Raw genomic sequence first — 24,625 nt, 5'->3', positions numbered from 1 at the left:
ACGATCGTTCTGTTCTCTCTCTCTACAGCACCATTTTGCTCGAGTGTATACGGCACTGTCAGACGTTGGTTAACACCGTATTCTCTGAGGATTTGACGAACTTCAGCGTTGTCAAACTCACCACCGTTGTCGCTGAGAAACTCTTTGACGTGATGACCAATTGTGCGTGCTTTAGCCAACACTTCACGCAACGCTTCTTTCACAGCAGATTTTTCCCTTGCGACAAAACAGTATCGGTACCTTGAAAAGTGGTCTTTTATGACGATCAAGTATCGGCGACCTCCGAAGGATGGGTCAAACGGGCCGCAAACATCACCGGATAACAACTCACCGGGAGCTGAGGGGCGTTCTCGTGTTCCAAATGGTAGACGGTGTGCCTTTCCGAACTGACACGGTTCGCAGATCTCGTAGTTGGCTGGCACTTTGATACCCATTTCAGATTCGAGCTTCGATCGGACGTAGCGTGTATCCATGTGACCCCAGCGCTCATGATATAACTGCAGAATGCAATTGTCTTCTGCTGCATTAGCGCAAACCTCAGATGGTTGAACTGTGTGAAATGAGGCACGATACAAAGTTCCACCACAGTTTCGAGTATCTTTGAATACAGTTTGTTCGTTAATGACTGACACTCGGTATTAGTCGATTCAAACCTGCTATTAGGGTTTCGATCATGAGCTGCGAGAATGGACACTAAGTTCCGAGAAACGTCAGGAACATACCAGACATCGATGAGTGTTTCCAGTTTTCCATTTTCATAGTTTGCTACTTCAACGACTCCACTGCCAAGAGCTTTTATAACTTCCTTTCCCGCCGCCTTTACTGTTGCGTTCGAGTTTGCAGGAAAAGGTTTGTACTCCGTGAACCAACTCAGATTTGACGTAATGTGTCGCGTAGCGCCATTGTCGATCCACCACTGGTCGTTCGTGGTCACGATATTCATGTCACTGCTGATGGAAATCAGCGCACTTCGATTGTCGGTCACGTTAACTTGCGAGCCCTTCGTTCTCTTCTTATCAGTGTCACTCGTTTTTGAGCTAGTGCTAATGCCGTTAGCTCAAGCTGGATACGCAGGCTTGCCGTCAGATTTCCATTTAGAACACTGGCGAATCCAATGACCTTTCCCCGAACAGCATTTGCACGAAGTGTCACCTTTTGGTTTCCTATTCTTCTGACCACCGCTGTTTGTGGCACTAAGAATGTCACCAGCTTTTGAAGTAGGAGCAACATTACGCTCATGAAGGATCAATGCAGATGAAACATCTTCAAGTTTCTTGCTCTCGTTTGCCTTCATAAGTAGGTAGCTAGACTTGAACGATTCAAAACGCTTCGGCAAAATGTGTAACACTTTTGACACAAACAGGAGCTCAAGAAAATCTTCGACTGTTTGGATGTTACGCGTTTTGAGGCCAGCTGCAAATTCGCGGTTTTGATTCTTCAATCTTGAAAGCACGGTCGGGGCATCCTCGGTATCATCCCATTCCATACTGAAGAAATCCAAACACTGACGAAACAACTGATCTTCTGCCTTGTTATCGAACTGCTCGATCAAAATGTCCCACGCTTCCTTAGCTGATAATCTTCCGGAAATACGTTGATGTAGATCATCACTAACGCACTGAGAAATAACTATTTTTGCCTGAGTCGTGGATTTGTTGAATTTCTCAAGTTCTTCCTTTTCGGCTTTAGTTGGAGGCTCAGAGAGGGAAGAATTTTGTCTCTTTCCCTCGACTATATCAACCGCGTCGAACAACTCTAGAACATCCAACACTCGATCTTTCCACGTCGGCCAATCTTCTGCTCCTTTCAATGGTTTTATACCTTTCACGTATTCCATTTGTAGAGCTGGACGAACTCGATCGAAAGATATACCAAAGAAATAATACTCTTGAGACAGAAGTTACGTCAGAATAAATTGTTCTCACCGTGTACGTAGTAGACTAGATTTCCTAACACTGTTATGTACATAAAACGATGCTGGCGACCATAACCTCTTGAATTATTCCCCCAAGTGGAGGTGTTTGGGGATAATCTAAGCAAAACTACGACGAAAAACGAATTTAAACTATAAAATAATCAAATGTATTTCTCATTAATGTTTTCATGACAAGGAACAAAATTGGACAACAAAACAGACAGCTGATGCTGATAGTAAAAACAACATTCATATCATCTGTATGACTATTACAAATAAATAGAAAAGGCAGGCATTTTCAACAAATATTGGATATTATAAGTACCGTAGCCTAATGTATTTTCATGAGGGGTCTCTGAGGTTGATGAAAACGAAATAAAAACTGACACCATTTTGTATTGGGTTGAGATAGGGACCTGTAGTTTTCGCCGAGATTCTTTTAGCTGATTGCCTTTAAAATGAGGTGTCACTTGATAGGGCTTTATATTTAAAAATTTTGAGCTGCCCTCAAAATATCCCATTTTGGGAGCCCGGGCAAAATTGGCATACTGATCAAAAAGTAGTTTTTACTTTTTTGTTACAATAATAATGAGTTTAGTTTCCCTGGTACGACCCTTAAAAACGCTTATACGAGATATCGGTGTATATTTTTACATGGGCTCTCTCAGGCTGATGAAAAATAAAAAATGGCCGCCATTCTGTAATGGATTGAGATAGACACCTCTGGTTTTCGCCGATATCCTTTCAAACTAATAGTTATCCCCAGCAACCCTTATTTGTGGGTGGGGGTGAATTTCAAAATACCCTTAAAAAGAAAGTACTTTACATTACCCTAGTAATATGTATCGAAGCTCGTTTGAATATATGCTGCCGTTCAAAAATTAACCAGGGACTGTAATGGGACACCCGGTATATTGAAGTTTTAACCAATGACTTATGGTCGTATCACGACAAAGTTTTGACGCATGCTAGCATTAAACAGATCAAAATTCAAAGAATCTTTTTTCATTTACCAATTTTTAAGTTACTGAGTCGTGAGCCAATACAGTACAAGGGTGAAATGAATTGATAAAAAGTAGTGGCAGGCTCCGACCCACGACATCGCTGCCTTGGGCTCAGAGTATGTGGCGCTCTGACTGGGCCACAGACTCCCCAACTCAAATGGTTGCGGTATTTGTAAACAACTTTTACTGTAAACATATCAGTGACAGCTAGAAGTGAGAACTAATCCAAACAGCTGATCGTTATTTCATCAAATGTAATAGTAAACATTAGGAGAAAATTTGACAAAAATCGAACAAAATTGGGTTTTTGATAACACGTTATTTTGTTTTCAAAGAAGCGAGGCCAGGTTTTTATAGCCAAAGACACTCTCACCAATCCAGTAAATACAGACAAATGATTAGAACCTTGATCAGTACTCTAGTTTTCTAGGAGTAGGCCGCGTAAAATGACATTTTGGCGTTACAGACGCAACCACAGAATGGACAGACAAACAGACATACAGACAGAAATTGAGATAAGACTCGTTTCGGCTTTCTTAGGCTATGAAACGTAAAAATAACCAAAAACTGCATGATTCTAAGCAATGTACAGACAAAACTGTAATTTTATTTATATAGATTTGTGGTGAAAAAATACATTAAATAGGTTGTTTTCAAGTTTCCATTTGCACCAGTAGCCAACTTTATGCTGCGTTTATTGAGTATTTTGAAGAATTGCATTTTTTGAATTTGTAGGAAATCTTATTCTATTTCAGAATATCGCCTTCCACTTTGGTCGAATTATTCCCCATTTAAAAATTGTTGCCTACTAAGCGGTCTCCAAATTTATAGTTGTTATTAGAGATGTTGTTGTTACTTAGTACAACTAAATCTAGACTTCTACTGGACCGATTTTGGTAATTATTGGGTCGCTGGAAAGCCTAATTCGTTTAGGTTTGCTAATATTTATGACAGTTTGATTCGATTAAATAATATTAGTGGTGACAAAATAACGACAATACATTATTGCGGTTTTTTTAGATTCTATTTCCAAGTTCCTATTTATAGTTATTCATTGTGAAAAGTTATTTGCAGAGACAAACTCTGAAAATTAATTGTACGATTACGGTTTAAAGGCTCATCCAAAATGTTAGGTTCGTCCATTGATGCAGAAGCAATGTTTAATTGCCATGGAACGTAAGTTTTCACGTAACGAACATTTTACTATACTGTATAAAGATTTTATGCATGAATACCTTTCTCTTGATCATATGTCTCTCATAGATGTATTATACCCTCTCATAACTCCGCAACACTATTATTTACCTTATCATGGGGTTTTAAAAGAATCTAGTTGAACAACTAAGCTTGCTTTGTAAAATGACAAATGTATGGCTCAGTGCATTATAAAATGCTGCTAATCACACGATATTTATAGTTATGTTTGTAAACAACTGAAATATAAATACAAATTATTTTTTTAGTCAAATTTTGCAACTAATTATTTATTTACACAGTATGATAAAAATAGGTGTTCATAACACAAAGCCAAAGTGTCTTTTTGGTACGCAATCGAATTTCTGTACCAAAAAGAGCCTCTTTCCCTCCAAGTGATGAAAACTATTGTACTTGAAATTAAATTATGGATCTATTGTCACGCTTATAAGAAAGGTGTGAATTTGACATTTAGGCTTGTCAATGGAGTATAAAACAAAAATTATGAAAGCTATGTATGTAAAAAAAATACATTAATCCAGTTATTATTAATTATAACAAAATGACGTAACTAGCAGAAAAGGACACGTGTTTGTACTGATATTTTTTAATTTAACTGTCAATAAAATGACCAAACCAATATGTTAATGTTACCATTGGTTTGAGCTAGTGACGTTATTTGTTTATGTTTATGATCCATACCGTTTCTGTTCAAATACCATTGATAACTTTCAACTACGGAAAAATTACAACAAGTACAAATACACGTAAAATTTAAAATTTCCAGTAATAATAATTAAGAATAATAAAATGGCATATTTCTAATTCTTTGGCCAAGTTTTTGACCCTTTGAAGTGTAGAATGTTTTTTTTATTTTTCTTCCTCAAACATTACTTTGTCGAAAACAATAAATCAATTCAACAATGACCATTTGTTTCTGGAATAAAATGTTGAGGAACTTGTGCTGAATAGTTTCGTTATCTTTATGGACTTCCATTGCAAATAAATCCCACGACTGCTGATCTCTGATGCTCCTGGCAGTTTTGTTGGTGGGTTTCAGTCATTGACAGTGCTTCAGTGGTGATTAATAGTTGTTACTGGTGTGTTGTTAAGGTTCTGTTGCATAGATGGATTCAATTAAAGAGATAGAGGCTGTTCGCGGGAAAAATAATGAAATTCCCAAAATGTTAACATAAAATAAGATACAACGTAAAATGTTCTCAAAAATGAATAGCATTAGTAGCCATTAACTGTTGACTTTTATTTACTTCAAAACAGCTGATCGTGATTTATCATTAAGCCAATTAATGCCAGTTAATTCTGCAATGTACTGTATACTATATAAAACCAGAGATAGCATTACCTACAATTGAGACTTTTTCGTTGTGTCTTAGAATGTTGAAATCAGTTTTACTGTGCAATTTGCGAATTTGTGTAGTTTTATGTAAATCAGCCAATCGTATGATTAGTAGTATAATAATGGGAGATGGCTAAAATCAAAGGAAATGGATTCAGAATGGCTGAAACACTTCAGCTTTGGTTTTATTTTAAAACATATTTTCACGAAGTTTACATTCATTACATTTCTTCACATTTGAAGGTTATTGATGTGTTGAAGGAATGATTAACATAAAATAGCCCCATTGACTAAATAATCAAAGATGCAGGATTAGTTCGAAAACTTCTGGTTTGGTTTTTATTTCATAACATAATACGTTGAATATTTATTCAAAACTTTTGTTGTAAATTTCATAACATTTAATTTGACACATAATTGTAGTGTTAATCAATATTTTGTATGAAGTGGAATACCCTCAACAGCTATGCTAGAGAATAACCTGGGAATAAAATATGAAATAGGTACAGTTGGTTCGTACAGGCATTAGGGAATACATATTTGTAAATTATAACCAGATAGGCGTACCTACTGCCTGTTGCTCCAAGGAAAAAAGGTTTAAATAATATAGCCTAATATGCGCAGTAAAGGGAGAATCTATAACAGTAAACCCTAGAGGTAGCTTCCGTTTCTTTACGTTTCACTTACCAAAAATATGTACCTATATCAATGCTGATGAAAAGTTTTTTCGTGATTGGTTTCGTTAACATGATAATGGAACCCTAACCAGTGGCAACAGAGTCCTACGTAGTGTCAATAATAACATCTTTTGTCCTACGTACGGGAATCGAGTAGTCCATTAAAAATGTATATAGTTATATCAATATTTCTATTCCAAATTCAAGCATAGTTTAAGCAGCTCAAAACGTATTGTAAACAAAAAGCTGATAAGGTAAATTAAAATATCTGATCATTGTATTTTCCCAACCTTTCCTAAAAAATTTGAGTAGCAAAAGAAATTTTCATAAGCTTTTTTTTTAAAGCTCGTGAGCATCGATTCGTATAGCAATGGTTATAGAATCTTACTTATTTCCTATAATCAATGACAAAACCACAATGACATTCCCTACTTCTCAAAATTATATTTATTTCAACACAAAAATCGTGAAATTCCGTCAAGTAATTCATTCAGAATCGTGAAATAAAAAAAAAACCCTGTCACGTTTTAATATATGACGAGGTGTTAGCCCGTCTTACTTACGGTAACAAGTGGTCAAAAAGATTCATACTAAACTATCACGACAATATACAAGCGCCACGAGCCTGCAGATTGGGGAACGCAACACCCATCACTTTTGGAGCGAACGATCTTGGAGTGAATGCAACAGTTCAAGATTATTACATATTTAAATTATACTGATCGTTCTCTCCAATATGCATTCGATCCAATCTACAGTAAAATTAAAAATTAATATTTTCTACTAGTTAGTCTACTTCTAGAGTTGGCTGTACCCGTTGGATTGAATGAACATTGGAGCGAACGAACAGGCAAATAATTTATCAAATTAATTTTTGGAGTGAATGAAACATTTTGCTGTAATACCAAGCCATATTTTTACCTCTTAAACATTAAGTTTTGCAATTTCCCTCGAAACAATTTTGTAGGGCTTGAAAAAAATATTGAAAAATTGTTATGCTTAATTTTATCATACTAATGGTTTGGGAGAAAAAAAAAACTGTTGCGTGTTACCTATTGCCTATTCATGTTTTTCCTGTGTGGCATACTTATTGCTTATATTACTCTAGTTAAGTACCATTTTGTGTTTACTTATTTCATTTCACATTAAATTAATGTTATTGGAGGTGTGGTTTTACATGATATTTGTAAAGATGGTGTATGCCGTATGATATAAACAGATGGCATATTGTCAACAGGCAAGGATTGTGGAGCTCTATGGTAACTGTGAAGAGTACTTGTCAACGTACACAGCTGAATATGTTGATGATTAGATGGTATATTGTCAACAGGCAAGGATTGTGGAGCTCTATGGTAACTGTGAAGAGTACTTGTCAACGTACACAGCTGAATATGTTGATGATTAGATGGTATATTGTCAACAGGCAAGGATTGTGGAGCTCTATGGTAACTGTGAAGAGTATTTGTCAACGTACACAGCTGAATATGTTGATGATTAGATGGTATATTGTCAACAGGCAAGAATTGTGGAGCTCTATGGTAACTGTGAAGAGTATTTGTCAACGTACACAGCTGAATATGTTGATGATTAGATGGTATATTGTCAACAGGCAAGGATTGTGGAGCTCTATGGTAACTGTGAAGAGTACTTGTCAACGTACACAGCTGAATATGTTGATGATTAGATGGTATATTGTCAACAGGCAAGGATTGTGGAGCTCTATGGTAACTGTGAAGAGTATTTGTCAACGTACACAGCTGAATATGTTGATGATTTTGAAGACTGTGCAGTCTATATGGTGGAATGCAAAATAAAACCAACCAAAGAACTATTGATCAAGGTAATTCTCCTGTTCCTCTGTAAATTAGTCATAGGAAACTATACTTAATCTTGCTGATTTATAAGTATTTGGCGTAAAAATATAAATTATTTTCTTCATTTAACTTTTTATTCAGGGTAACGTAATAAATAACAAAATAATTCAAATTGAAAAAGTGAATTAGGTCTAATACTTGTTTAAGGGGTTTAATTCACTTGTCTTCACATCCTTATTTGGGGTTTCACTCGTCTTCACGTCCTTATTTTAGGACTACATACATAAGTAGAGCAACTGCTAGTCATAGGCTACTGCTACGCTGTTTCAGGACAGAAGAATGTTGATAAAAAACATTACATAACGCTTAAAAAAAAATTATAAAATAATATTAGCCTACTTATAGCATAACAACAGTCGTAAAATACACCAATAAAGATAACAATGACGTTTTTCTATAACTTTCTTCATTCTTACCTGTCTCTTTACTATTTGTCTTTCCATTGTCAATACGCCTAACCCTTACTTCCCTAGGCAAATTAAGATTGAAAGCTACACTCCACGGCAACCCAAATAATGGAACATCATCTTCTAGTAATACAATAACCGGCAATCGCTTAGTACGATTACGTAAAGTAACGTCCACAAAAGTCTTACCCATGACTTCCAGCTTATTTTTTCTGTAGCCAGTGATGACATCAGACGTCTTTTTGAGAGATTCGCCACTTGAATTGATCTTATCCCAAAGAGACAAACTTATAGCACTTACCCGAGCCCCGGAATCAAACTCCATTCTAACATTATACCCATTCAATTCTACATCTATTGTAGCTCTGGGAACCTTACTCTTAACTGACCTAATTTGTGTTCCGCTAACATCAATATCAGAACTACACTCATCATCGTAAGTTTGATCACAAGAATCATCTACTTTTCTCAAATTACCGTCTGTTCTCTTGACAAAATTATTTTTACTTTTGCACATTCTTGCGAAGTGGCCTCTCTTTGAACATTTCTTGCACACAGCAGAAACAGCAGGACACCTATTTTCACTAGGGTCATGTGTAAACCCACATCTATAACATCTATTAAAACCAGTAGATTTCTGTACCTCTGGTTTCCTATTTTCCTTACTGTCACTTACTTTGAAAATCTCATTTTTACACGAATGTTTGGAAACTTCTTCTCTCGCGCGTTCCATAGATTGAGCTAACTCTAGTACTACTGTTGACTTAACACGCTCACCTCGGTTATCAACTCCCTCGGGCCATCTTTGTCTGACTTCGACTTCAAATTCTGGACAGTTGCTTCCTACTGCAAACCTATCTCGTACTCGTTCATCTAAGCTATCTCCATATTTACAACTTCTAGCCAAAGACTTCAATCTGTTATAAAACAAAATGAATGTCTCACCATCTTTTCTTATTGCTCTTTCAAACTCAAACCTTGTTGCAAAAAGGGTCCTTGTAGGCTTGAACAACCGGTTGGCTTCCTCTTTGACTTCGTCGTTGGTGCACTCCTCCCAGGCCCTTGATACATCTGGTCCGACAGTGCCCTGAGGTGCTCCTCTCCGATATTAGCCAATAGAAGATCTCGCCGAGCCGCTTGTTCTTCTGTGTTAGCACCACCCAGTCCCTTAACTCTGCAGGTCAACTCAAAACGAGTTATGTAGTCTTCCCACAATTGTTCACTATTATACTCTTTAAATGAAAATCTGCTCATTCTATCTTGTATGCAAGACATGTTACTACAGTCAATTACACTCTTATACTGAGACTGGTCTGTTTTCCTAGGCATTTTCTCATTGCCAATATAGAATAATTAATTATTAGAACTCATTTTAAGTAAACTAAATCAATACTATTTATTTACAAGAACAAAACATAATGTAAACAAACCAAATAGCAGATGATTCATAACTTTATAACTCAGCTGATAATAATAATCCTACAATTGTTTGTTCCCATTTGGCCTTAGAAGAATATTTCATTCCATAATGTTCTTCTTCTTCTTCTTCTTCTTCTTCTAGTTCGCTTTTAAAAAGCTGGCTTGGTTCAAAATAACCACGTAGCCACACTACTTCCTAAGTAAATTTTCCCGGGGTTTTTTTTTAATGTCAAAAAGATGCTAGTTTGTGAATTTTATTTTTGTATCTTGTTGGGCTATTATTAAAGTTGGATTTCTATATCTTTTAGAAATTTTAGTAATGGTGGCCATAGCTTGCAATTTTTTTCCATTAGGAGTGTTTGTACATTTGGTGGTAGATTCCTATTTGCTGTTTTAATTTTTGTATAAAAGCATTGTCTCATTCTATTATAAGCTGGGCATTCTGTAATGATGTGTTCTATTGTTTCATGATGTCCTGGTTCGCACCTGGTGCAGTATGGGGATTCCCTCTTTTTCATTTGGAATAGTCTCATAGAATTGTATACATGGCCAAATCTTAATTTACAAATTAGTGTAGTGTCAGCCCGGCTTAGCCTGTAGCTGCAAAACCATGGCTTTTGAGGTGCTTTAGGTTGAATGGTTTTGTACCATTGTCCTTTAACATTGTTGTCAAATTCTGTATATGCTTTAATCTTGTATTTATGTTTAATATAAACCTTTATGTCTGACATAGGTGTAATGAAATCTTTGTCTATGGCTTCATTTGAATTAGCTGCGGTCTTGGCCAGTTTGTCAGCCTTTTCATTGCCAGGTAATCCTATGTGACTTGGTATCCACTGCACCACAATGGTCTTCTGGTTGAGTGATATTAGCTGCTCTACAATCTCTAATTCTAAATGATCGTTGCACTGTCCATCTATTGTTTTCTTAATCTTTTGTATGGCTACTTGTGAGTCAGTGAAAATAACCCATTTTTTTTTTCGGTAAAAAGAGATATTTGTTCTAAGGCTTTGTGTATAGCATATATTTCTGCAGATACTACTGAAGTTTTGTTATCAAGCCTAATGCCTATGCCTGGATGGCTACCTTCCAGATGGATTCCAGCTCCTACTCCCGATTTTGTTTTGGAGCCATCTGTGTAAATTGATGAGTAACCTGTATAGGCTTCTATTATCTGCATTGCTGTTTGGTACAAGACAAGTTTGTTTGTGACGGTTTTGTTGTATTTTTTTTTTCTAGGTCAGTTTCAAGTATAGCATTAATGTTTGTCATTTCTATTGGTTTGGAGAGACTAAACTTGTGTTTGGGGTTGTATTCCTTGTTTATTGATGTCCTATTGTGAATACTGTACTCTTCCAGGGCGTTCACTGCTGTAGGTGTTTTTTTCTTTTCCCAAAATTTGTGGTGGTTGACATAAAGACTTAATTGGTGTAGACTTAAATAAGCAGGATGTGAGCTATCTCTGCTTACATTAAGTGCTAAATTTTCATTAATTTGATCCCTTCTCATGTGTAATGGGATTAACAAGGTTTCACGTTGCATGGCTTGAATTGGCGTCGTTCTTATGGCTCCAAGACATATTCTTAGTGCTGCATTTTGTATTTTTTCTATATCCTGTGATTGCCTTTTTGTGATTTTATCTAATATGCAGCAACCATAGTCTATCTTTGCTCTAGTCATAGCTTTATATATATTGAGGAGAAATTTTTGATGTGCGCCCTTTACGCCATATGCAAGGGACTTTATGATATCCATGTCTCGCATGCATGATGCCACTAGCACTTCTATGTGTCTTTTGAATTTGTGTTTGCTATCAAAGAGGATTCCTAGTATTTTAACTTCATCTTCTTGGGGAATTTCTTGATTATCTATTTTGTGGATGTAATGGGTAGGGTTCCTTTTGTTCGTGAAAGATATTATTTTTGATTTGGTGGCATTGAATTGCATACCTAGTTGGTCAAATTCTGTGTTGATGCTGTTTAGGCTTATTTGTAGGGTCTCATGAGCTTTCAATTCTGAAGTATGACTTGTGTATATCAGGATGTCATCCGCATATTGTAGGGTTTTTGTATCGGGAGTATTTCATTTGGTCCAAAATCGTTTGGTCCACAAGTTGTAAAACAGTTTGTTTGGTCCAAAATCGTTTGGTCCACAAGTTGTTAAACAGTTCGTTTGGTCCAAAATCGTTTTATCATCCAGTTGGGGAGTATTTCATTTGGTCCAAAATCGTTTGGTCCACAAGTTGTAAAACAGTTCGTTTGGTCCAAAATCGTTTGGTCCAAAAGTACAGGCAAAACCAGAATTACAATTGTGTATTGTGGAGTAAACTTATGAAATAGACTGTACGTTTCACTGTGGACCATTCGATCGGGTCGTTTTATCCAAAACTCTAATACGAGTTCGTTTGGTCCAAAAGTATGAACTATTGCGTCCCTCACATAGAAGGCGTTCAAATAATCGCCGTCACGTCGTCAACCCAACCGCCTGCCTTCCGAGGCCTATTTGTTGTTTTGTGTTACGTTTCTAAATAATTGATATGTTTGCATTTATGTACACGTACATATACATATATTTATTTATATATAATGTGTTTGTGTAATGTTTACTTTTTATCCCCAGTCAATTTAAAAAAAACGCGTTTTAATTCCCTAGATTTGTGGATAAACATTGACTTTGCTTTGAGTTTGCATTTAATGTTAAACAGATGGTTTATTTAATTTATCTATATATTAAAATTCAATCTGTGTTTGTTGTGTGTTTGTCATGGTATTTGTAACAATTATGTAGTTAATAATACAAATATATAAAGTTAATTTCTCATCGAAGATATACTATTTGTAAAACTTCCCAAAATGTTATGTTTACTCCCCATGAGAACCGTGAATAAATTATTGAAAAGAAAAGAGTTTGTAATTGTTGTACCTTTATAAAAATTATATTATATTTTTAAATATTTATATCTTACTAATATTATAAATGTGAAAGTTTGTGTGTTTGTTTGTTTGAAGTTCAATCACGCATAAACCACTGGACGTATTGAGCTGAAATTTGGCATGATGATAGCTTACATTCCCGATTAAGTGTTTGGATGTCATTAAACACGATAAGAGCACACTGAACTTCTTCTGCAGATGAACAATCTGTTGGTTACGAGAAATATAAGCCGAATTAATAAATGCCACAATTCAAGCGCTTTAAATTGACTCTGGCCTGAGAAACTGTTTATAGTATGGAGTTTGGGCCTTTTTTATGTCACCATCTGGGTAAGTAACTTGGAGAGATCAATGATTTTTGTTGCTGAGTAGCGCCAGTAAACATGTACAACACTTCTTTAGTTGAATAACATTCATTGGCTCTATTGTGTATTCTTTCACTAAGCTGAATTAATACATCAAAGTAAACTCTCTAAAAGTCTGTAATAAACTGAAATTTAGGATTAATAACTTTCTATAACTTATCATGCATTTATTCATAAAATTATTAAAAATTTAATCCAGTAACTGAAAACCACTATTATTTAAAAAAAAATATGGGCAACGTGCCTGAATGTTTGTCTCAGACAATTATGCATATCACAAAGAGTAGACCTATAATAATTGATGTACCTTAATGATATGTCTATGATAAATAAAAGTAGCCTATTTAACATTCATTTTCATAGACTGTAAAAGCCTTCTGCACTTTTATTATTCTGTATCGTATTACATAATGGGAAATTGTCCAATGATTAAATACACATGTATAACAATAATCTCGTGATGATCTGTCAGTCTTGAATAATAAGACAAAATATCGGCAAAAGTGGTCAAAAAGGCAGACACCAACCAGTACAATAGATATAACATAATGCAATAAGAAATGATTGAAAGAGTTACTGTAATATTAAGATTATATAACTGTTTGTAATGGAACGTTATATTGCTAAACATGACATTATACAGAAGAACATCAATTTTAAAATAAGAAAATAAGATCCTTATATATAATTCTGTAAGACAAAATTTTTACCAGGAAATTGTGGACGTCCAGAAAATATGAGTAGGCTAATTAATGTAATTTTCATGTTCTATTTTAACCTTTTGATTAAGAATTATAGACAACCATGATCAATAGTAAACACTCGATTGTAAATAGGTACCAATACAACAATACAAATTAAGGTGTATGATAAACATTTAAAACACGTTGGTCCACTGAACACTCTGTATATTAGAAGGTCGCCAAATGTGATAAAAACTGTTAATTTATAAGATTTCCAACCGTATGATACACTATTGAGCTTTAAGTTTGTTTATGTACGCTTTAGTGGTTTGAATACAACAAAACATGGCGTTTTTAACGTTAAAAACATAGAAAGTCAACATGTTTAAAGCAAAAATTGTATTAATATTATTATTGTATACGACGGCGGATATTTGAACGCCTTCAATGTGAGGGACGCAATAGTTTATACTTTGGACCAAACGAACTCGTATTAATGTGTTGGACCAAACGATTTTGGACCAAATGAACGGCAATATAAACGTACAGTATATTTCATAAATTTACTCTACAATGCAACATTTTACTTCTAGTTTGGCCTGTACTTTTGGACCAAACGAACGTGTTTTTAACTGTTGGACCAAACGATTTTGGACCAAACGAACAAGTTTTTAACTGTTGGACCAAACGATTTTGGACCAAACGAACGGCAACATAAACTGTGGACCAAACGATTTTGGACCAAATGAAATTGGATAAAACGATTTTGGACCAAACGAACGAGTTTTTAACTGTTGGACCAAACGATTTTGGACCAAACGAACGGCAATATAAACTGTGGACCAAACGACTTTGGACCATTTGAAGATGATCCTTTGTATCTGCTTTATGATACTTTTCGATATCTGCCACATAAATTGCAAAAAGGAGAGGACTCAGAGTGCTACCCTGAGGAAGTCCCATGCTTGTTGTTTTAATTATTGTCCTATTGTCTGATTTTAGGTGTAGTTCTCTATTTGTTAACCAGTTATGACAATAAAAAATAATTCTTGTTGGGATTTTGTATAGAAACATTTTTCTGATAAGTTTGTTGACGACAACTTTGTCGTATGCCTTGGTAAGATCCATCGATGCTGCTACTATAGCCTCCTTCCTTGTCTTTGCCAAGTGAATGTCAGTATTGAATGTTATTAAATGATCCATGCAACCTCTGCGCTTTCTGAAACCGCATTGTATATCTGGGATTATCCTATGGTGTTCTACAAACCATTCAGTTCGGTTTTTAATCATTGTGTTGAAGATCTTCGCTGTACATGATATCAGGCAGATAGGTCGATAAGCGTTTGCATCATATTTATCTTTCTTAGGTTTAAGCAAAGGGTGTATTTTCTGTTATTTCCATTGTTTTGGTATTTTGGTACCGTTGCTTTCCCAGATAGTATTGTAAATTTCGAGTAGGGTTGTTTGACCAATCTGTGGTAGTCTTCTTATCATCTCATACGTGATGCTGTCCAATCCGGGGGAGGTGTTTTGCTTTTTAGACTGAATTGCTATGCTTAGCTCTTTTTCAGAAAATTTTTCTATCATTGTCAAATCAGTGACTTCTATTTGAGGGTACGTAACCTCAAGTAGATTTGGGACATAATCGGGTACTAAGGAACTCATAAATTCTTCAGCTAGTTCTCCATTGTCAAAAATAGGTGAGTCTTGTTTTTAGCGAATTTCCCTATAGGGAAGTAGCTATTACCGTAGGTCTCATGGTAAGACCTAAGCCCGGGACCGATTTACTTTTTCATTTTGATGTCCCCAGAGGCCAAAAACACCATTCGTTCAAATTTTTATATATCTATATATAGAGATATATATATATATATATGTGTCCATCCGCACGATAACTTGAGTAATTTTTGTCCGATTTTGATAAAATTTGGTTTGAAGGTGTAAGGCGGGATAAAGTTGAATGAGTTCGCGAACCAGCATGATCGGACTATGGGAACGGGGGTTTATGGGGGGTTTTATGGGGTAAAAATAGGTTTTTCCCATTTTTGACCCTAAAAACACAACATTTCACAATTTCTTTTTAAACCATTTTGTAGAGCTTAAAAAAACAAATAATTTAGTATATTGAAGCGTTATTATGCGCCTAATTGTTACGGAGAAAATTCAAAAAAATTGTAATTTTAAAATTCCCATGTTATTCTTATGGAGAATAAGTCAACTGTTGTAGTTTGCTTGTTTATGAACATACTAGCTGTACCCGCGGGCTTTGCCCCGCTTAACTTCATAAGTATTCGCATGGCTCAATCACGTCCTGGTTGAAGTTCGTTCGCTACGCTCACTCACCTTCAGGTTGGAAATCGTTCGCTGCGCTCACTTGTTTTCAGGTTAGCTCGTTCGCTACGCTTACTCGCCTCCAGGTTGATGTTCGTTCGCTACGCTCACTCACCAATACATTAATTTCTTACTAAACCGCAGTACCTTTTAATATTTTACATAAAAAAAACTTGTTTACCCTCCCTGTTGCAGCAAACCTAAGTACTCATTAAACTAATTCTGTTTAAATAGGGAATAAATGTGATATTTTTAAGGAGACATTTTAGTTTAAATCCAATGAGGCAAATGGGAATTCGCTAAGTCTGCAGGTTTGCTGCGGCGGGGGTATTTTTTTTGTGTGCCTTTAAAGCATTTAACAAGTCTCCATGCTTTAGCTGCATCACAGTTTGCTAAATTGTTGCACAGGGTTTCCCAGGCATTATCCTTAGCCTGCTGTATGACCCTCCGGGCTTCTTGTGCTTGATTTCTATATCTAGTATACGTTGTTGGTGTCATTAATTTTCTGAAAGTAGCAAAACTAAGTCTTCTTTTAGCTATGGCATGAGAACACTCAGGTGTTCACCAGCATTTGGGTTTGAATTTACCCTTCAGGTCTCTTTGAAGATATTTTTTAATTGGTATGGTGGCGTCTGCAGATTGTTGTATTATTTCATAGAGGTCATCCATTTTTATTTCTGTATGTTCCTGAAGTTTTTCGTTAATTAATTTATCTATACTTAGAGTGTAGCTGGACCATTCTGCTCTTTTGAAGTCCCTTATGATTCTTGGGTCTTGGTCTCACTTGTTTTTATTTCTATATACAGATGTACTGGGAAATGATTGCTCCCACATGAGTCATGTTGCACTTGCCATCCTGTTATGAGGTTGTGGAGTTTAGTAGATGAGAAGCTGAGGTCTATGGCTGATGACTGTCTACAGTCAGTTTTGATTGTGGTGTGTGTGCCATCGTTCAGTAGTAACGCATTGGAATCCAAATATGAGTCCAATATATGCTCTCCTCTGGAGCATGTTTTGTGGCTTCCCCAGATGGGGTGATGTGCGTTGAAATCTCCACATATTAAATAAAAATCCTGGTTTGAGTTGAAAACATTATTTTTCCAGAAGCTCTTATCTATTTTTCTTTGATTGAAGTAGTGATTGTATATGTAAATTTTTGTATCGTTTTCATCATATGTCTTTACTTTAATAACGATTGCTATGCTTTCTGATGAACTGTTTCCAAGATCTACTTGTTCCCAGTCCCGTGAGTTATGTATGAAAAAGGCTACACCTCCATAACCGTCGTTCCTGTCTTTTCTTATGATTGTGTAGCCTTGTAATTTAAATCTTTGATGGGGTTTGAACCAGGTTTCTTGTAACTATATGGATTTTATTTTTAGGTATATAATGGCTTATTTCTGCCCACTTGGCTGGCAGGGATTGGGCATTCCAGTACATGAATTTTATTTTTGAGTCACTATTCTGTCTGTATGTATTCATTTGGGTTCATATTGTTTATTATAGCCAAAAACATGTTTTTGAATGACATAGTTACAGAGTCAATTACCTTATCGTTATTGTCTCCTTGGTTTTGGTTCAAATCTGTGACAACATTTTGCGCCCATGTTCTTATTTGCCTGATAAAGTTTGCATCTTCCAGGCGCGTTAATAAGGTATCATCCTTTGCGGGCTTGGTTACTGGTTGTGTTTGATTGTTTGCTGGTACCTTGGACGCTGAGGGTGGAGGTTTGCTTGTTTTATGTCGAGGGGTTTGTTGTGACGTAGTTTTATAGCCGTGGTTTCTGTTTGTATAGGTTCGGCTTTGTAGAGATTTTGGTTTGTATCCATAATGACCTGTTGTATGGGGGTTTATTTCTTCCTCGTGGTCCACATTTTCTAGGAAGGTGTAAATATTGTTGGTTGTCGGAGTTGCTTTAAACTGTGTGGATATTGGTATTGTAGCTGATACTTGTGAGTATGTTGGTTTATCTTGGTGTAGATGATTTCCTCGAGAGTTATTGCCCCTGGGAAACATTTTACTGACAGCTATATAACTCTCATTTAATTCTGCCATCCTCCTTTTAATATTTTTCTGCCTACTGTATTCTGGACATTCTCTAGAATTGCTTGGGTGGTTGTCTCCACAATGCACTTTACTGGTTCGGGGCAGGCATTTTCATGGTATTTTTGGCCGCATTGAGCACATAATTTTTTTCCCCTACATTTTCCAGCAGAGTGACCATATTTAAAACAATTGTAACATTGTTGGACTGGTTGTATATATTCTTGTACCGGTATTCTAACATAATTGAGTTTGATGTGTTGTGGGAGTTTGGTGCCTGTAAAAGTCACCTTCATCCAGTTCGTTGGTTGCGTCCCTTTGTTTTTCCTGATTCTAAAGGCCTCTAATATTGTTGATGCACATTCTGCCTCCTCTAGAATTTCCTCTTCTAACACATCTAGTTCTACATTTATTACTCCAGTAATTTTAACCCTGTTTGAAGGAATAAATTTTCTGAAACCTTCCAGATATTTTGCTTGTACAAGATTATTAGCAGCAAGATAATTTTTACATATAACTAATAATTTCTTACCAGACCTTTGGATTTCTACAATATCATTTTTATTTAGCTGTAAAATTTTACCTACCCGAAAAGGGCTTATTTTATCATTATTTTTACTAGCTATTATAACCTCATATGGACCTCTTGAAAGCGGGTCATATAAGTGTATGTGTTCTAGTCTATTCTTTTTTCCTGGGGGTGCAGTACGGTCGAGGGTTTGGTTTGGCTTTGTTTGCAATAACATAGCCTCCTCCAAATTCCTCTTTCTTAAGCGTTCGGGTCTTTCTCCCGACTGAAAAATGTCTTGTGTATTGTTAATGATAGGTAATGGGGGGTAATTTTCGTTTTGATGATTATTGTCTAGGATAGATGTAACAGCATTTTCAAGTTCCTTATCTTCTCTAACCCAAAAATTAGCCTTATCAGGAGGGATATTCTCCTCATCCTCCTCCATCATAACCTGTAGGCTATGCCACCAAAACTAAGTCTGAATTAATTTATGGTGCTATGAAAAATGGATTTTACTCACATACAGTGATGAATGTTGGTTAGTTGGCCTATTAAACAAAGTTACTTTAGAGAAATATCACTCTGTCCGGTATAATAGAGTTTTTAAACATTAACCTGAAACAATGTAAACATAACCTCTTCAAGTGACACTTCGCGAATGTCCATAATGTTATTTCAGTTCCATATTGTTAAACAGTTCAGTCCCAATCCAATTGTTTCAATTCCATAGACTAGACAGACCGACATATCTTCTCTCTCTCTCTCTCTCTCCCTCCCTCCCCCCTTCTTTCCACCGGTCACTCTTGTCTCAACTACAGTCCACTAAACTACTAAACTAAGTTCATCAGTAACTTTGTATTCAATTCCCATTCTAAGGCCATCAGTTGCCATTTTATTTTCCCACTTTTAAAATATCAGTTAATTATTATTTGTGTTAAGCAAGCAGCAGTTTTTTTTTTGTTTTATTTATTGTTTTGGACATTATTAAATTCAGTGTTGCAAAGAACTAGGACGAAACTAGGTAACAGTGCAAGTAGTGAAAGCATCTCCCATCATCACAGGGGCGCCCCTAACTACATCTCGACTTCAGGGTGTCAAAAGGTGTGTGCATCTAAATATCTAAATACTATCACTACAAAATTTGTCTTTTTTATTACATTTTAAAAGTAACATATTCAAATTATCCCACATTTTTTGGCCTTCGAGCAGAATAATTTAATCAGACTATGGACTAATTTGCCTATTATTTTGAAGACAAATACATTTGTGCAATATTTATTAATTAAAAGTGTCAATTTCATATCAATTTGTTATTTAATTAAGTTGTTCAATTTACTGCTAAGCTGCTTGCAAAGACCAAGCTTTTCATGTCGAAACCATTCATGTCCAAACATTCACGCATTCCATGTGCTGCTATGACGTCATTTGTCATTTCCACAATTTCATTTCTTATGTCAGCATTGTCAGCTGTCAGCCATCATAGAAATCATGTGATGTCACTTCACTAATGCCATCTGTAGGCGATTTCCAGAACTAAGTGTATTTAGTTCATTTCTAGGCCACTATAGTAGCCACCTTAATCCAATCCTATTGGTAAAATTCCACAAAATCCCAATCTCCTTGTTCCATGTCCATGAGTTTATGTCCACAACCTAACCTACATGAATCAACAGCTGTGTGATGCTACATAGATCAAATCGTCTGTTTGATGATCAAAGTCAGTGCAACTTTGAGGTTATGTTTTTGCTTACAATTTCAATTTCAATTTTCAATTTCTTTATTCATTGAGAAGTATACATAATACAGCATTTGAATAGTGTCAAAGATTACAATTATTAAAATATAAAATACAGATTAAAAATAAATCTTAAATTAAAAAATACATCTCCCCATACAGATGCCTTCTTCTAGTATTCTTGAGGGAGGTGGAAAAATTCTTCTTGAGAATAAATTGCCATGTTTATTAAGAAATTTTTTAGTTTTGTTTTAAACTTTTTTGGATCTTTTTCATTTCTAATTCCTCCGGGGATATGTTTAAAAAAACTTTTACCAGCAAATGATGGCTTTTTTTCATAAAACTTTAATCTGTGCCTATTTTGCAAAATCTGATTTTTTTTTCTCGTTTCATATCGGTGAACCGGTAGATTGGATACATCGGATGAGGTTTTATTTTTAAAAATTAAAATTGAATCATAAATATACTGCCCATAAACAGTTAGTATGTTTAGCTGTTTAAAGTGCTCTTTTACCGAGACATCAGAATTTAGTCTGAGCATTACTCTCACTGCTCTTTTTTGATGTTTTAATATTTTATCTAGATTGATTTGAGTTGTTGCTCCATATAGACAGATACCAAAGGAAATATGTGAATGGATATATGCAAAGTAAATGTTTTTCAAAGTTTTGACATCACAGTACACAGACATTTTTGAAAGGGCAAAAATTCCAGAGTTGATTTTTGAAACTATTTTTTTTTGTATGATCATTCCAATTCAAATTTTGATCTATTGTTAGACCCAAAAAGTTTGTGCTGGTCTTTTGCTCAATAAGTTGCGAGTCATACATTATTATTGGGTGATTGGAATTTTTATTTTGTGGTGTTTTAAATGTGATAAAATTAGTTTTTTTGTTATTTAATTTTAGGTTTTGGCACACCAGATAACTGCCCAAATTTCCAAGTTCTAGAAAAGCAGAAATTTCCGTTTGTTCCAGTGTAGGAGAGGAAATAATTAAATTAGCATCGTCAGCATACAGGCACAATTCACTTCTAGGTCTACATACTAGGACACTGCTTATGTCCTTTAAATAGCACAAAAATAGCAATGGTCCTAAAATAGACCCTTTAGGCACTCCATATTTTATTATTTTAATTTCTGAGGCAGTTTGAATAATTTTATTATTTTTTAATTGAGTAATTTCAACATATTGTGTTCTATTACTCAGATAGGAATTAAACCATTGCAATGCATTTTTAGTTATTCCAAGCAATTTCAATTTATTCAATAATATTGGATGTTTTACACTATCAAAAGCTTTAGATAGATCCATGAATATGCCAATTGTTGTTTCACCTCTATCAACCGATTCAATAACTGACTCTAAAAATGATACTGCTGCTGTGACTACCGACCTTCCAGGCCTAAAACCATGCTGGTAATCATCAAGTAAGTTAAACTTTTCAAGATAATCACTCAACTGATTGTAAACAATTTTTTCATAAATTTTGGAAACAGTTGGAAGAAGTGAAATGGGTCTGTAGTTTATTACATCTGTCTCATCGTCTTTTTTATGCAGAGGGATAATTTTTGCCTTTTTTAATTGATCTGGAAACAAACCAGAAATGAAGGAAGAGTTTATCAGGTGAGCCAAAACTTTACTGATATTATGACCTACTTTCTTAAGTAAATTAATAGGTACATCATCATGGCCGCTAGACTTTTTGTTCTTTAGCGATTTCAATATGTTTTCCACCTCCTTCTCACAAACACTCTTAAAACTAAACTTAGGTTTCAGAAAGACATCTTGTTGAAAACTGGATGGGATTTCATGTGTTACATTTGAATCCCATTGGCTGTTATTAGAATCTAGATCTTCCACCACATTTAAAAAATATTCATTGAAGATATTTGAAATTAATATGGGATCCTCAACAAGATGCGTGCCTCTTAACAGTTTTATTTTATTAAGGTGTTTTTGTTTTTTATTTCCAACTTCCGAGTTAATAATGTCCCATACAGTTTTTTGGATATTAGAAGAATTATTAATTTTTTTTGCAAAATAGTTAGATTTGGTTTGATTCAATATTTTCTTAAAGTCTTTTACTTCTGTTTTGAAAATATCCTTGTATTCATGTTTTTTGTTGTTTCTGATTTCCTTGCTGATTTCTATGAGTCTGTGACGTTTGATTTTTATTTCTTCTGTAAGCCAATTATTTTTTTTATTTTTTTTTGTTATTAAAGTTTTTGGAAAAGCCAATTCAAAGTAATAACTAAATGTTTTTTGGAAGATGTCAAATTTATTTTCTACAGGAGCTAAATAAACATCAAGCCATTTTTCATCTTTTATAAGTTTAACAAAATATTCTATGTTTTCACAAGAAAACTTACGAATTTCTTGCTTAATAAATGGCGGATTGTAATGCTTTTCTAAGTTGGGAATTTTAATTTTTAAGATTTGCCCGTCATGATCTGATAAACATGTTATTATGCCTGTAATCGTCATATCACAAGATTTTGATGCATTTACAAGAAAGTTGTCAATGGCTGTTTTTGTGTTATTTGTTACTCTAGTTGGAAAATTGACCATATATTTCATGTCATGGCTTTTCAATAGGTCTTTCAGTAAATTATGTTTATAATCATCTTTAATAACATCAATGTTTAGATCTCCTCCTATTATAACATTGGTATACTTTTTTTTAAAACAATCAATCACAGTACTTAATCTGTCTAAAAAAGTTTTTATATTTGAATTTGGAGATCGATAAATGCCTATTACTAACAATTTAAAATTACCTTTGATAAAACAAGAGGCACACAGCTCAAACTGCTTTTCCTCCAAATACTTATCCTTTAGGGAATTAGGTAGAGCCACCTGCTTCCAGTTCAAACCCTCTTCAGACAGTATCATAACCCCGCCCTTCCTGGATTTCTTCCTACAAAAGAAAGCACGAACCGTGTAGTTGTTTAAATTGATCCGGGATATTTCATCTTCTTTTAAATCGTGTTCTGACAGGATAACAATGTTTGGTTTTAATTCGTTAAGTGTTACTTCTAGTGAATTGGTTCTAGAGCCTAGGTGTTGAATATTTTGATGAAATATTTTTACTATTGCATTATCTACTTTATTGGAGGTGTTACACTGGCTGCCGAGTTTAAAGAAGAAGCAGGTGACTGATTTACAATCATTGACTCTTCACTGTTGTTGAGGCTGGGCTGACTGTTGTTGGTTGGAGTGGTCTCAGAGGAAGGCTGAAGTTGGAGGGTTTGTAGATCAGATGTCTGCTTGTGATTTGGTAAGTCGTCTAAGCCAGTTCTTGATAACATCTGGATTGTAGAAGATGCCAGTAGAGGTGGAAAATGACTCAGGGACTTGATACATATGGATGGTATATTTTCATTTCTTGCTTGTGGTTTCTCAATACAATCCACGCCATGGTTTTCTTGTTCCAGCATTTTTGTTTTCATCAAGATGACTTCTTCGAGTTGTTTCATAAATTCTTTTCCAGATAAACCATTTTTCAGTTTTGTATATGGATCTTTGTAATAAATCACCACATTAATCTTGGCCTCTGTACATCTCTGGAAGGATAGCAAACTATCCACAAAATGTTCAACAGATATTCTATCATGAACACATCCCATAGGGGAGCATATCAGATTCTTCAGTTCCCTTTTTTTAAAGTCAACTGCCAGTTGTTGGAAAGCCAGATCGTAGTCCTTTTTCAGTGGTTTTTTGTAATACTGATCCTTTGTAAGGAGGGTGTACACAACAGGTCCTGAGTTAAGTTCTTGACATGCCAGATACTCATTGTAGCACTGTGACGGTGATGGTCTGCCGAATTCCCTTCTAAAAACGGTTGCAACTCCGGCGCTCATATTCTTCTCAACATCCAAATCCCGAGAGGCACAGTGAGCAAAGGCAACACAGGCATCATTTTTAAATTCATTAAACATGTTTTTCATGTGAGATTTAGTCACCCTGATCTGTTTCTCATTTATTTTGTCTTCTGTTACAGTTTTATCTTCTCGATCAGTTACCGTAACCAATCCTTGGATATCTTCTTTGTCCAGTGTTATTGGGCATATTTTCTCATTAATAGAAATCACCCTATCAATAACTTTTTTAAAGATTGAATTTCCCTTCCTGTTGAGGTGAACTCCATCTTTCCCTAGACAGGTGTTATTTATGT

General features: G+C 35.2%; 1 protein-coding gene across 1 annotated transcript in view; it reads left to right on the top strand.

Annotated features, from left to right (window-relative positions):
• LOC128985131 (uncharacterized) overlaps nt 1–24,625 on the top strand; it is a 107,559-nt gene that overhangs the window by 56,570 nt on the left and 26,364 nt on the right. The window contains exon 4 of the mRNA XM_054404515.1: nt 7,850–7,987. Coding sequence (XP_054260490.1) covers nt 7,850–7,987 — 138 coding nt within the window. The remainder of the gene's footprint in view (nt 1–7,849; nt 7,988–24,625) is intronic.

Source organism: Macrosteles quadrilineatus, unplaced genomic scaffold (genome assembly GCF_028750875.1).
Source record: "Macrosteles quadrilineatus isolate MER2022 unplaced genomic scaffold, UCM_ALF_1.0 Scaffold_1__1_contigs__length_201487025, whole genome shotgun sequence".
Classification (NCBI taxonomy): domain Eukaryota; kingdom Metazoa; phylum Arthropoda; class Insecta; order Hemiptera; family Cicadellidae; genus Macrosteles; species Macrosteles quadrilineatus.
This window is presented reverse-complemented; position numbering and strand designations above follow the sequence as displayed.